Source organism: Gymnoscopelus braueri, assembly GCF_963280865.1.
Source record: "Gymnoscopelus braueri genome assembly, chromosome: 17".
Classification (NCBI taxonomy): domain Eukaryota; kingdom Metazoa; phylum Chordata; class Actinopteri; order Myctophiformes; family Myctophidae; genus Gymnoscopelus; species Gymnoscopelus braueri.
In genome coordinates this window covers 9,111,334-9,127,061 of record NC_137617.1, presented here as the reverse complement: position 1 = coordinate 9,127,061, position 15,728 = coordinate 9,111,334, and the positions used below count along the sequence as shown (strand labels likewise).

General features: G+C 43.2%; 1 protein-coding gene across 1 annotated transcript; it reads right to left on the bottom strand.

Annotated features, from left to right (window-relative positions):
• Positions 1-401: 401 nt before the first annotated feature.
• hlfb (HLF transcription factor, PAR bZIP family member b) lies at positions 402-14,511 on the bottom strand. Its single transcript, XM_080454943.1, has 4 exons — positions 14,112-14,511; positions 10,917-11,360; positions 1,959-2,173; positions 402-661 (listed from the first exon to the last, which is right to left on the bottom strand). Exons 1-4 carry the CDS (start codon positions 14,227-14,229, stop codon positions 446-448), a joined length of 993 nt encoding a protein of 330 aa, XP_080311069.1. The 5' UTR covers positions 14,230-14,511; the 3' UTR covers positions 402-445.
• Positions 14,512-15,728: the final 1,217 nt, after the last annotated feature.

Sequence of the window (15,728 nt, the reverse complement as noted above, 5' to 3'; positions counted from 1 at the left end):
CCAAAACAGAAGGATTCTATACGGAGCCATGAGGTTCGATTAAAAAATAACATTGTGGTTTACAAAGAACCGTACAAAATGGTTCCACATAGAGCCTCTTTCGTGGGTCTTTTGGTAAAAGAGGTACTTGAACGCCTCACAGCAGAAGAGACACATTCGTATTATACTGTCTCTTGTGAAAAGGAAGAATAAAAAGGGTTACGTTACGATCCATAAACACTGTACAAACCGACGACGTACGAGAAGGTAGCGCCGCGAGGTAAGCTAGCTGCCGCGAGGTACCTAGCTTACCTTGCGGCGCTACATTTCCGTCCGCTGTCGGCTGTGCGAAAATGTAGCGCCGCAAGGCAAGCTAGCTGCCACGAGGTAGCTAGCTTACCTTGCGGCGCAACCTTTTCGTACATTGACGCCGCGGGGGCCGCACGTTGACGTCGCGGGGGCCCGCTCACAGGGGCCCGTGTTGGGCCTCGTACTTGGTCAACATGTTCTTCGTGCGACCGAGCTCTTTCCGCAGGTCGGCCACTTCCTGCCGCAGGGCGCCGTTCTCCTTCTCCAGGAAGCCGGCTCTGATGGCGATCTGGTTCTCTTTGATCCGCCGCGCGTCTCGCGAGCGCTTGGCCGCCACGTTGTTCTTCCTGCGCCGCACCCAGTACCTGTCGTCCTGAAGGACACAGAGAGGAAGAGGAGGAGAGAGGCAGGTTTAGCATTAGGGAGACTGACGTTAAAGAGACAAAGAGGCATGGTGAATACTTGTCCTCCTGCCTGATGCACACAGAAGGGACTGACAGGGAGTCACATTTGTGAATTAATTGATTTGTGTTGGTGGCAGTGGTGTAAAGTAACTAAGTACAAGATTGTGTTTGAACAGCAGCTGTTAGATGATGAAGAGGTTTGGGACATCACCAGTTTATGAAAAGTTTTGTTATAGTTCCCTTAATTTTTTGTTTGCTTATTAACTGCGGACGGTACAAGCCCAGCATGGGATTATAAAGCGTATAATTAAATATGTCCCACAATCAGCTTACAGCAAATTCATCTCTGGAGCGCAGCCACACACCAATCCACTTTGATTTGAATGAAATTAAAAAGCCAAATCCCCTAAGCCCCCGTCCTACAACAGTACTGTAAATACACAGAGAAACAGACGGAGAGAGAGAGAGAGAGAGAGAGAGAGAGAGAGAGAGAGAGAGAGAGAGAGAGAGAGAGAGAGAGAGAGAGGTGGAGATGGAGATGGAAAAAGAAGAGAACGACCGCAAGAATGAGGCATGAGGAATAGTGAAAATGGACTAAAAGCCCTAAATGCCAAACGTAGGGACGCCAGGTTGAACGTTTAAAAGAGCTTGGACAATGATGCAGAAATAATGGTGTAAATAATGATGGAAATATAACGATTATGCAAAAGATACAAGTGACAGACCACCAGTGGTGGAAAAAGTACTCATATTTTTTACTTAAGTAAAAGTATCAATACTGCAGTGTAGAAATACTCTGTTAAAAGTAAAAGTCCGGTAATCAAAATTTACTTGAGTAAAAGTACAAAAGTATTGGCATCAAAATGTACTCTAAGTACCAAAAGTAAAAGTACTCATTATGCAGAATGTCCCATTTCATAAGTTCAACATGTATACAAATCTTTTGAAAATAGCAGATCCACAAGCAGATCTGCTATTTTCAGATGGCCGAAATAAAGGCTGAAGTGGTTAATATATGTTCTGTAATAATAATCTAAATCTGCAAAGTAACTAAAGCTGTCAAATAATTGTAGTGGAGTAAAAGCAAAACATTTGACTCTGAGACGTAGTGGAGTAGAAGTAAAAGTATAACAAATTGGAAATACTCCAGTAAAGCAAAAGCGCCTCAAAATTGTACTTAAGTACAGTACTTGAGTAAATTTACTAGTTACTTTACACCACTGCAGACCACCACCACCACAAACAAACATGACCCCATGTTTATACCTTCAGATCCTCGGGGATGAAGATCTTGCGAGCCTTCTTGATCATGGGTTGGGGTTTGAGCTCCTCGGCGGAGAACTTGCACTTGCGGGGATCGAACATCTCCTGTCCCGGGACGCTGGACAGGGCCAGGTCGGCGGGGTCGGGCTCGTAGCCGTCCGGAACCTGGATGGAGTCCGAGTCTATGGGGCTGGGAGTGTTCCTGGTGCTGGGGAGGCCTGAAGAGGGAGAGGAGAGAAGAGCAGTGTTTTTAGTCATGGTGCTGGAAAGTAATATTGGGGTGGTGGTTGAGCCGGGGTTATCGTATGGTGTTAAGTCAAAACCATTGTGACATTAGATTTTTGTACACATCACGTAGTCCTATTGTACATGAAGAGGTGAGTGTTGAAGGTGACAGAGCAGTCATAGCCTGGCATGGCCAAACTAAAATCACTGCGTAGATATTAGTCTGGAATCTCTGGGTGGAACCTGCATTTCTAAGGGGCGAATTCCAAAAATGCCTCTGGTGATAAACCAGACCCATATTTGCATACTGGGCTCTGATTGGTCCCTCACTACTTTGGAGGGAGTGCAATCCATTCACAACTGAGCGGTGCCAGACCAAATCTGCCGAGGGCAATGTTCTTTTGCAATGGCAGATTCATCTGGTATCCAGGCTGGAGCAGTCACACAATGTACTGTAGATGCTGCGGAAATCTGTAATGACACACAATGACCACGAGATGGCAGTACAAGCACAGGTTGTGTCCTCTTGCTGCTGGGCTTGTATCCTGTGAGGTAACTATGGGCTCCAAATGAGTCTCTGACAGAATAACTACGACATAAACTGGACATGTACTGGTTCCACCGGTAGAAACATACTGGATCTGGTATTATACATTGTCTGCTGATTGCAAACAAAAGCTGAAACGCAGCTTCAGGCTGATAATCAGGCTAGCTGTGAAGTGCTTCCTTCAAGTCTCCATCCCAAGTTTTCAAACAATTGTAGTGGAGTAAAAAGTACAATATTTGCCTCTGAGATGTGGTGGAGTAGACAAGTACTGAAAATTTGAAATACTCCAGTAAAGTAAAAGCACCTCAAAATTGTACTTAAGTGCAGTACTTGAGTAAATGTACTTAGTTACTTTACACCACTTGTCTCTCTCCCCTCCCTTCTATCTGTGTCTGTCTGTCTGTCTGTCTGTCTGTCTGTCTCGACCCTTCTCTCTGTTTCTCTCTCTCTCTCTCTCTCTCTCTCTCTCTCTCATCTCCCCTGCCTCCCCCCTCTCTTTTTCTCTCTAATCTCCCCTTGCCTCCTCCCCCCCCTTCTCTCTCTCTCACCCCCCTCTCATCCCCACGTTCCTCTCACCTCCCGCACCTGCCTCTCGTTAAGTAGAAGGACGTCGTTAGCAGACGAGTGAAGTAATGGACAGAGGAGACGGAAGGAAAGGAAGGACTGAAGGAGAGGTGACGGAGGCAGAGGGGGACACGTGACCACGTCCCTATAGACGAATCCACAGGCGCGCTGCCTGTAGCTGCCTGTAGGCGGCCATTGCTGCGGTGTCGCGTCCGCGGAGCGTTGACACCGCAGCAATGGCTGCGCGCAGGGCAGCGCTCCCTGGATTCGTGTATAGGAAGAGATGTGACCTGTGCTTGACCTAGGGGACAGGAAATGCTTTGCAGAGCTGTCCCCAGAGGGAGTGAGTGACTGTGTTGACATTGAGCCCTATGTGGAGCACAGAATGGCTGCGACACACGTAAACATTACCAAGATTAAAACCAACACACTGCTGCAATATTGTGTTTCAGGGACCCCCAGAAGAGAAGATCTGTGTTTCTAAAATAGCTGATCTACAAGCTCACAACGCATCGCAATGCGTGTAAATGTTTTTTCCCCCCCATACTAGATGAATGCCCTGCTCAGAACTGCCATAAAAACACATACAAAAAGATGATGTACTTTGGCTTAAAGCGATAGTTAGCCCCAAAAAAATATTTTTTACTATCAATTAGTCATCCCATGGAGACTTGAATTCATGGATATATATATATATATATTTTTTTTTTCCTCCCATTCCTAAGCCAATAATTTGATGACCAGTGGACCGGTAGGCAGCGGTTCCGGTAGGGGATACAAAGGAGACTCTTTGTGTCTCCTACCGGAACCGCTGCCGGTCATCAAATTATTGGCTTAGGAATGAGACAAAAACTAAAAATATCCATGAATTCAAGTCTCCATGTGGTGACTAATCGATAGAAATAAAGTAAGTCACTCTGGATTAAGAGCGTCTGCTAAATGCCTAAACTGTAAACTGTAAACTGTAAACTGTAAAGTCATTTTGGGGGTGAACTATGCCTTTAAAAGAAACAGCTAAATGCTTTAATGTACAGTACTATGCTTCACTCTGAGTGCTACCTGTTAAAAACCACTATACAATCACATGAAATACAGTTCTGTTCTGTTCAATTGATGCTAGCCACTGACCTAGATACAGTACTGTATATGACGACCATGCAGACATACTGTGGTCATTTGTTCTCGTGTTTTTGTTACTTGTAGGCTTGTTTTTCCTTGACCACAATGTTAAAAATTGAATTTAGATAGCATGGTATTTAAAACACATGCTAGATTCATTGTTTACCTGGTATCCTATAGAGCCAATGTACAGATATATATATATTTTTAATAGTAATTGTTTAGACTGATGCTAGGTTCTTGGTTTACCTGTGATCCTAGTTTACTGAGGCACTACACTGTCTCTCTGCATTTGATGTATGTGTTTACCTTGCTTACTGTATTAAAGCTACGCTCTGGTTAAAGAGCGTCTGCTTAAACGCCTACATTGTAAATTGTACAGAACATGATGAATTCTAACAGAATATGAGATGTTATATAATAGCGGTTTCTGAAAGCTGTGATGACTGAAGGAGACCAGCGGATGACGCAGACTATTACGTCTCGTCTGAACCGATTGCTGCAGCTACCCACTAAAAAAAACTTTTATAGTAAAATAGCCGATCTACAAGCTCACAACGCATCGCATCGCGATGCGTTGTGAGCTTGTAGATCGGCTATTTTCCCTACTTCTCGTATGATGAAGTAGGGCATTCGTTTACGTAAAAAACATAAAAAGTGTAAAATATGGAGATAGGAGGTTTCTGCCCACCAGCAAAGATATGCAAAATTGACTGAGACCGAGAACTGCAACTGTATGTAAACTCTTACTGCAGTGCACAGAATGCAGAATAGTAACTCCTGAGATACTATAGCCTTTCATTTAAGATCTCTGCAAGATCATACTTCAATCCTACAGCCCTGATCACGACGCTGTCGGGCAGAAACCTCTTATCTCCACATTTCTTTTCGTTTTTTTCAGTGTAAATGAACGCCCTACTACTTGATCACACTACAGCACACTACAGCGTCAAAAGTAGCAGATCAACAAGCTTGTAGATCTGCTACTTTTGATGCTTTCGAATCTTTTGAATCCTGAAAAGTAAAGATCTGCTACTTTTGATGCTTTCGAATCTTTTGAATCCTGAAAAGTAACAGTTTTTGGACATATGAGGTTTCTAACCGACAGAGACGCTGGTCTCTTTAGATATGAGAGTGTTTCAGACAGAGATGGAGATGAGGACAGTCCTCTGAAGTCCCACTCATCATCAACAGCACTAATAGAGTGGCTTGTTAATGATATCGGTTGAAGAGCTCTAGACACAGAGAGCATCTGATGACGACGTCGTCGTCATCATCATCATCATCATCATCATCATCTCACACACACAGCCAGACGCCTCTCTAAAGTCAACAGTGCGTGAAGAAGAATGGTTGTACAGATGAGAGAAGGAGAAAGAGAGAGAGAGAGAGAGAGAGAGAGAGAGAGAGAGAGAGAGTTCAAGTACAGGTCACATCTCTTCCTATAGGGAAGAGATGTGACCGTGGTGGTGCCCTCTGCCTCAGTCACCTCTCCTTCAGTCCTTCCTTTCCTTCCGTCTCCTCTGTCCATTACTTCGCTCGTTTGCTAACGACGTCCTTCTACTTAACGAGAGGCAGGTGCGGGAGGGAGAGAGCGGAGAGGAACGTGGGGATGAGAGAGGGAGAGAGAAGGGTTGAGACAGACACGCGTGCGTGCGTGTAGGAGGAGTGTGTGTGTGTGTGTGTGTGTGTGTGTGTGTGTGTGTGTGTGTGTGTGTGTGTGTGTGTGTGTGTGTGTGTGTGTGTGTGTGTGTGTGTGCGGGGCCCCATGCTGCAGTCATTCTAGGAACTGTAGTGCTTACTGTTTGTTCAGAGTATCCTGTGGTTCAAGAGGTCAAGAGGTCAGGGGCAGGTGGGCCCTCTCTCCAGCAGACAAACACCAAGGTGGAAGGACCCTTACCTAACTCGCCCTTAATGGCCTCTTTAAGACACAACAGCCGTACGCAACGTGTCCTTATGGGATCAATGCTGTTGTTGACCACACTGTACTGTACTGTACTGTACCATACTGTACATTGATGACCAAGCTGCTGTTATTTTAAGCACACTAATACTGTAAAGTGCATGTGGTACGTGCACCTAAACATAGCGGCAGTAATCTAGCTCTATAATCTGGCATATTTGTATTCCCACAACGTGAGGAGGAGACGCTACGAGTATACACGGCCAGGGTTATCCACCGCTCACGCAGATAATGAAAAACAAACAGGCTGCCTGGGGGGGTGAGAGAGAGAGAGAGAGAGAGAGAGAGAGAGGGGGGGTCTGTTTTGGAGCATTCAGTCTTGACCCATTAAGACCTGAGTTTCCGATTCTACCAAATATTTACATTTATTTAAGAAATATATATATATATATATTCAAAGATTTGCACACATCTTCCAAAAATAGCAGATCTACAAGCTCATAGCGGTGCCGCGCAATGAGCTTGTAGATCTGCTATTTTTTGAATAGCCAAAGAAATCTAAAATGACACAGATGTGTTCCTGGATTGAAAGGGTTAAAGCAGCACTATGTAACTTTCCTCTTCTACCCAGGATTTGAATCCGGTTTCCTGCTCAAGTGCTTCACCGTTCGTTGAGCTAATAGAGACGGCCTGCTCGCTCAGGGGATAAATTGAATCTTGACCATGCAGGTACAAATTTGTGTCAGAACCTGTGTCTAGGTGAGACATGACCTTTGACACGAAGTGTCTCAATAGATGAGCAGGGAGACTAAATACAACCACCCCCAATTAAGTTATATTGTATTAACATACTCTACCTTACAGATTGGACAACATTACATTGTATTCATTGATACAAAAAGGTACATAGTGAGGCACACGCGCACACGCGCACACGCGCACACACGCACACACGCACACACGCACACACACACACACACACACACACACACACACACACACACACACACACACACACACACACACACACAGACAGCCGTGGTTATTGTCAAGGAGCGGCCCTAGCTTCTTGCAGCATGTCATGCTGTTGTTGAAAATAGTTTCTCCATTGAATGGAACACATTGAGCAACAAAACCTCTGTGTCTCTTCAGTCTGTCTGTGCAAACACAACCAGAGAGAGAGAGAGAGAGAGAGCAGTGGTGGAAAAAGTACTAACTAGAAATACTCTGTTACAAGGAAAAGTCCGGAATTCAAAATGTACTTCAGTAAAAGTAAAAGTACTCACTATGCAGAATGTCCCATTTCAGGTTTTCAAATATGTAAAAATCTTTTGAAAATAGCAGATCTACAAGCTCACAATGCATCGCATCGCGATGCATAGTGAGCTTGTAGATCTGCTATATCAAACGGCCGAACTGTATGTAGGGTTGAAATGGTTGTGATAATAATCAAAAGGTACAAAGCAACTAGTAACTAAAGTGTTCAAATAATTGTAGTGGAGTAAAAGTACAATATTTGCCTCTGAGATGTAGTGGAGTAGAAGTAAACGTGTTGGGTTGAGTTAGTGTCGGAACATTTACTCGAGTACTGTACTTAAGTACAACTTTTAGGTACTTTTAGTTTGTAAGTATTTTGATCATTCAGATCAAATACATACTGTACACCTCAGAGGCAAATATTGCACTTTTTCCTCCACTACAATAATTTGACAGCTTCAGTTACTTTAGTTACTTTGCAGATTTTGATTATTAATATCATACATTGACCATTTAGGTCAAAATTATGTTATATATATATTATATATATATATAAATACATTTTGATACCAATACTTTTGTACTTTTAAAGTCAATTTTGAATTCCGGACTTTTAAACGGAGTATGTCTACATTGCAGTATTGATACTTTTACTGTAAAGTAAAACATTTGAGTACTTTTCCCACCACTGAGTAGTATGTGTATAGTAGTGAGTTAGTTGTAAAAGGAACTTGAGAGCAGAGTGGTCAAAGTAGTAGTAGAGTGTGTGCTGGTGGGGGGGGGGGCTGTGTTGTTCACGTGAGGGTTAACGCCCCCCTGCCCTACTTCCACCGAGAACACCATGTACCTTACACTGTGTGAGCCTCTCGCTGGGACATGTCCTCACACACACACACACACACACACACACACACACACACACACACACACACACACACACACACACACACACACACACACACACACACACACACACACACACACACACACACACACACCCCCCCACACACACACACACACACACACACACACACACACACACACACACACACACACACACACACACACACACACACACACACACACACACACACACACACACACACACAAACACACACACAAACACACACACACCCAGTGGTGGAAAAAGTACTCAAATGTTCTACGTACTGTAGAAGTGCTCTGTCACAAGTAAAGGTCCGGAATTAAAACATGTACTTGAGTAAAAGTACAAAAGTATGGGTATCAAAATGTTACTTAAAGTACCAAAAGTAAAAGTACTAAAATGTTTGAAAACAGCAGATCTACAAGCTCTGTGAGCTTGTAGATCTGCTATTTTCGAATAGCCTAGGTATAGGGCTAAAGTGGTTAATGTATGTTTTATAATGTAATCATCTATATCTGCAAAGTACTTTGCTACTCCACTACAATTATTTGAATTAGTTACTACTACCCACACACACACACACACACACACACACACACACACACACACACACACACACACACACACACACACACACACACACACACACACACACACACACACACACACACACACACACACACACACACACACACACACACACACCACGGAACAGATCTTGCACAGCATGCAAAGGCATGTGACCATGTATGAGTGTGTGTGTGTGTGTGTGTGTGTGTGTGTGTGTGTGTGTGTGTGTGTGTGTGTGTGTGTGTGTGTGTGTGTGTGTGTGTGTGTGTGTGTGTGTGTGTGTGTGTGTGTTTGTGTGTGTGTGTGAGAGTGTGCTTTCACGGCGGGAATCGGAACACGGACAGGGGGTCCTGGGGGGAACAGAGGAAGTCAACGAGCGCACATGCGCACATGCACACGTGCACGTGCATGCACACGCACACGCACACGCACAAACAAACAGTAAGATGCGCAGAGGAATGTGCACTCAGGCAACCACTGAAGAAGCACACACACACACACACACACACACACACACACACACACACACACACACACACACACACACACACACACACACACACACACACACACACACACACACACACACACACACTCGCAGACAGTTCTGTCTTCTTTCACTTTCTCCGCGCCGTTTGGTGGCCCCCCCCCAAGGTTGGTGCCCTGAGCTCCAGCACCTAAAGCCCTTCCGTTAACCCATTAAGACCTGAAGCCGATTCTAAAAATGTCTTCTAAATCCCAACAGTATTCTGAAAAAGCTTATGTTTCTATATCAGTGTTGCTCAAACTTTTTCATGTCAAGGACCCCCAAAATTATATGTATATATGTATATGTTCATGAAGTTCCGTTCATGAACATGAAGCTCATGGCGCGGCACTTGGTGCCGCGCTATGAGTTGTATATCTGCTATTTTTGAATAGCCAAAGTGTAAAATAATGCTTTTTAGCTTAAATTTAAAAATGACATTCTGGCAGATATAGCGTTGCTGTCGGGCACAAACCTTGTATATCCGTATTTTTTAGATCTGCTACTTTTGCATTTGAATGTACTGCTGCTGAGGACCCAAAGGAGACCAGTTGATCGAGTTGATGAGAGCCGGTATACTGCACTACTACTGTATTCATAACTGAAGTCCTATTCTGACACCCACACACATGAGAATATAGCACACAGCCTCTCACAGCACAATTACAACAATTTACAATGTAGGCAGTTAGCAGACTCTCTTATCCAGAGCGACTTGCAATAAGCAAGATAATCACATACATCAAATGCAGAGAAATGTAGTGCCTCAGTAAACTAGGATCACAGGTAAACCAAGAACCTAGCATCAGTCTAAGCAACATACTATCAAAATAATAATCTGTACTGTACACTGAAACTATAGGATACCAGGTAAACAATTAACCTAGCATTTAAAATTACATTTTTAACATTGTGGTCAAGACGCAATAGAGTCTTGACCAATCTGGAGAGAAATTGGGCCTCTTCCTACTTCCTTCACAGGTGTTACCAATGATACTAATGAAGGCTTTGTTCCATTCTGGTCAAACAGAGTCAGGGTGACCGAAAGGGTCCATTTGGTTCCAATTGTACACTCTCAGACTCAGAGTTGTATGGGGGTCCTTGAAATGAAAAGGTTTGAGAACCACTGTGTTACACGAAATGGAACAGAGCCTTCATTAGTATCATTGGTAACACCTGTTAAGGAAGTGAGGAAGAGGCCGACTTCCTTTCCAATATGGCTGCTGTGCATAGAGCCTATTGTTACGGGTGAGTGAAGGTGGACGGAGCTATAGTGCTTACGTACGTGTGTGTGTGTGTGTGTGTGTGTGTGTGTGTGTGTGTGTGTGTGTGCGTGTGTGTGTGTGCGTGTGCACGCGTTTTACCTGCTCTGGCGGGACTGCCGTGCTGCTGGCAGTTGGGGGACATCATGGGCGTGTGCACGGGCGTGTGCGCCACGGACGTGGTGCCGCGGCTGCTGAGGTCCATCCCATTGGAGGAGGGGGGAGGCGGCGTGTTCGCCACTGGGGAGGGGCATGATGACGGGGACAAGATGGCCGCCGGCTGCTGCTGCTGGGCCTGTTGTTGCGACTGGCCCAGGTCGTGGTGGTGCTGCTGATGCTGCTGCTGCTGGTGGTGGTGGTGCGAGGTGTTGGACGGGATGCCGTTCTCCGACAGGAACTCCTCCAGGTCCATGTACTCCAGCTGGAAGCTGTCCTCCCCGTCGTAGGGCAGCGTCTTGTCCCACAGCGTGGGGCCCAGGAAGGCCGAGAGCGGGGCATTGCGCTCCTCGTCCAGGCTCTTCTCCTTCTCCTGCTCCTTGCTGAACCCTGTAAACAAGGCCACAAGGGGGGAGGTGGGGTTCGTCACGATCGTGAGATATTAAACTTGACGACCGATTGTCGTTACAAATAATGATTTAATTGTGTTGTTTTTGGCATGGAACATTGGAACATGTGAGTGAAAATGACATCTCCGTTTGCCTTCTAGGCTTTGTAAACAACACTTGCACAGAGTAGATAGGATAAGTAACTTAAATATACTAGTCCATACCCGGGGGATGTGTGCAGTCAAAGTATTAATGTACTGTGCTGTACAGCAATTGTCTCAAACCTTTTTGGCCCCAAGGAGGACCCCTTCCTCCCATAGCTTGGGGGCTGTAACCATGGCGACGGCTGTAAGCATGCCGACGATAGCTCCCATAGCCGGAATTACATAAAAACGCTAATAAACAGCTTACATTTTGGGGAAGTGAAAAACGGGCGTCGCTGTTCGGTGCATATGCTAACGGTCAATGCCTGTGTGTAAATTCAGATCAATTATTCTAGCCAATGAGGAGAACTGGGCAGAACAGGGGTTTTGATGACAGAGGTTTGTGGAATTATAGGAGGATAAAGAAATGACATATTTGGAAGTTAAACCACTTAAACCCTCTAGTCTTAGAGAACCTAATCTCTCAAGACAGAGAGCCCTAAACATGTAGTGTTGCTGTTAGTAGGAATGAACACAGAAGCACGCGGGAGGAAGTGGACTCAGAGAGGGGAGGAGCCAAACCGAGTTCCTGTTTCTATCCAAAAAAGGAGATGGTGCCCCTAGCGGCAAAAAGTATTTTTTTACTAAATGGGTTCCCAGATTGTAGTGAACCAGAGTTACAACTGTACCATTCAAATCTCTTCGCGTCGCGTTGCGACACATTGTGAGCTTGTAGATCAGCTATTTTTTCTCGAATGTTCCCGCCAGAATAGGGATGCTGGGGTTCAAGTGAGTTAACAGTTAAAACCTGGCAGTTTATCCTCTAGTCTAGAAGACTTAACAAAAGAACACTCAAAGCCCTAAGGACTCCAGCTTGATCCTATGCACCAAGACCTTTAGTTTTCTTGGCACAATGCGGCCTTTTGTGTGTGTGTGTGTGTGTGTGTGTGTGTGTGTGTGTGTGTGTGTGTGTGTGTGTGTGTGTGTGTGTGTGTGTGTGTGTGTGCGTTGCGTGCGTACGTGCGTGTGTGCGTGTGTGGTGGTCTTAGAGGTATTCTCCCACTTTCCCCCCGCCACACACACAACAACTGTCTCTTAGGGCCTATTTAAGAGACGGATGAAAATCAGTAATCATGAGCCATTTAACTAGGAGTTCACCAGGGAGCTGTATTCGGCAGCCCCCTCAAACCCTCTAAGACAGTGTTTTCAAATCTATTCAATCACATTATTGAAAGTAAAGCCTTTACCTTAACCTTTTACTTAATATAGGCTACTTTCAATCAAGATAGGTGCTTATCAGCATAATCAATTAAGCACTTAAACCCCAGCATATTCTGGGGATTACTTTAGCAGAAAATAGCAGATCTGTGTACAAAAACCTAAGGTGTACTCAACTAGCCGATCTACAAGCTCACAACGCGGTTGTGAGCTTGTAGATATGCTATTTTCAAACATTTTTGTACTTTTACTTTTGGTACTTTTAAGTACATTTTGATACCATTACTTTTGTATCCTACTTTATATACTTTTACTCAAGTCATTTTTAATTCCGGACTTTTGCTTGTAACAGAGTACTTCTACATTGTAGTATTGATACTTTTACTTAAGTAAAACATTGGAGTACTTTTTCCACCACTGATAACAGCAGCTTGTAAACATGTGTACATTATGAACACTGTGTGAAACACTTATCAGCAGAAGTGCCTCCATAACAATCCAACCTTTGACAGGAGGGCTGTTGTGTAGGCAGATATACTACTACTATGCAGAACATCATTTAGACTGTTTTTATGATGTTCTGCATAGTAGTGTATATCTGTCTGTCATTTAATGTCGCTATGAATTGAGTACAAAAGGACCCCAATTGAAACAAGCCATTGTGCTTTTGTTTTTTTTTAAAATCCTTTTTAGTTGATCTTGTATTTAAACTGTACTTTCATGTGCTTTTTGTCTGCAAACTTCTAAATAAAATATTCAATCAATCAATCAATCAATCAGCTCTGCTTCTAATCTACACCGAGTTGCACAGCAGCACAACTGACAGTCCTCTTCAATGATACCTCAGTTAAAAATAATAATAAAAAGTCAGTATAATGAGAACACAATCCAAAGGAATATGGTAAAAACTACAATAATAATAAAATAATAATCATAGGCTATAACTGGAGGACTTTTTGCATGGGGTCAGGTCAGTATTTACCTGCAAGGAGAGTATCATCATTAAGAGACTGTATTTGGTGAAGAGGCAGTTCTATCTTTACTAATAGATTGTATTTACATGCATTGAAGGGGCATCTTCATATCTTTATTAGGCTAATAGATTTGTATTTATACATTCGTGGTGAAGTTTCATATCTTAACATTGATACTTAGATTGTGTATTTACCTTCATGGTGAAGGGTTAGTTTCATATGTTTATCAATAGATTGAACAGAATTAAATAGAACTGTACTTTCTGTACTGTTAATAAAGTATTCAATCAATCAATCAATCCCTCAATCAATCAATCAATCAATCAATCAAAAGGCTACAGCCTTTTGATTGATTGATTGATTGATTGATTGATTGATTGATTGATTGATTGATTGATTGTATAGATATATATGTACCTTCATGGTGGAGGGGCAGCTTCATAGGGTTCTCCAGCAGAGATTTCAACACTCCGTGCGTCGCCGGCGGTAGAAAGCTGGGATTGACCGGCAGGTGCCGAGACATTAATCTCTCCATAACTGCGTCTTTTTCTTTGGCTTGTTGTCCAAAAAAAAAAAAAAAAACTATTAAATCCTCGTTTTGTATCTCTTATTTTCCGTTAGACAACAACTCCTCCTTCTTTCCACCAAAAGGAATTAAAAAAGAAAGAAAAGAAAACCCGAAGAAAAGCAAGATAACAAAAAAGTGTACAATTAGAGTGTTTCTCTCTCTCTGTGTCTCTCAGTGTAAAGCTTGCAGATCCAGCTCCTGTGTGAAGGTGTATTCCTCTGTGTGTGTCTCTCTCTGTGTGAAGGTGTATTCCTCTGTGTGTCTCTTTCTATGTGCAGCACAGCTATAGAGAGAGCGATCACCGAGTCCATGTGTGACAACTGAGGTCTTCTGACGTCAAACCGCTAGAGCCAGGGCTAAAAAACACCCTCAGCCACCCACCATGCTCCCCTCTCTCTCTCTCTCTCTCTCTCTCTCTCTCTCTCTCTCTCTCTCTCTCTCTCTCTCTCTCTCTCTCTCGTCCTTTTACATCTCTGTCCCTTTTTCTCTCCCTTTCTCTCTATCTTTATTTCTCTTTCTCCCCAATGTGCAGTGGTGCAAAGTAACTAAGTACATTTACTCAAGTACAATTTTCAGGTATTTTTTTTTACTTAAGAGTATTTCCAATATTCAATCATTTTACTACTCCACTACATCTCAGAGGCACATATTGTACTCCACTACAATTATTTGATACATATATAAACCCTATTACTTTTTCAAAAGATGTATTTGACATGACATTCTGCATAATGAGTAGGATACTTTCTACTTTTGGTACTTTGAGTAAAACATATACTTTTGTACTTTTTCTCAAGTACATTTTGAATTCCGGACTTTTACTTGTAACAGAGTATTTTATTTCTACATTGCAGTATTGATACTTTTACTTAAGTACAAAATGTGAGTACCTCCCTCTCTCTCTCTCTCTCTCCATCCCTCTTGTCCGTTCACATCCCTGTCACCTTTTCTCTCCCACTGTTTTTCTTTCGCCCTTTCTCTCTACATCTTTCTTTCTGTTTCTCCCCATTGTGCTTGATGATTTCTTGTATGTGCATTGTAGGCATGTCTTTAAATGTCTTGATGAATTGAATACACAACCTTTTAGCATCATTGTTTAATCTACCACTGTACTGTTTGCAAGCTGTTAAGTTATTCAACCCTGATCAGCAATTATTTTAGGCTGAATTAAAAAAAATCAACCAGATTTTTTTATTTGAGTGAAAACACCAATAATGGACACATCTGCATTCATGAGCGCGTTTGACCGAGGCTTCTAAATTAGATATTACAGCAGCATCCTACTGTATCTCATGTTTTCTATTATGTTGGAGAGCTGGCAGCACATGCACCCCCACATGCACTCCTCCCACATGACTGTACTTTCACAATCAGATCAATCAACGTATTGACCTTTACTTGGCCTATAGGCTATAGCTACAAATTGTAGGAAGAGTAGCCTATAGAAAAAATAAAAAATAATATGA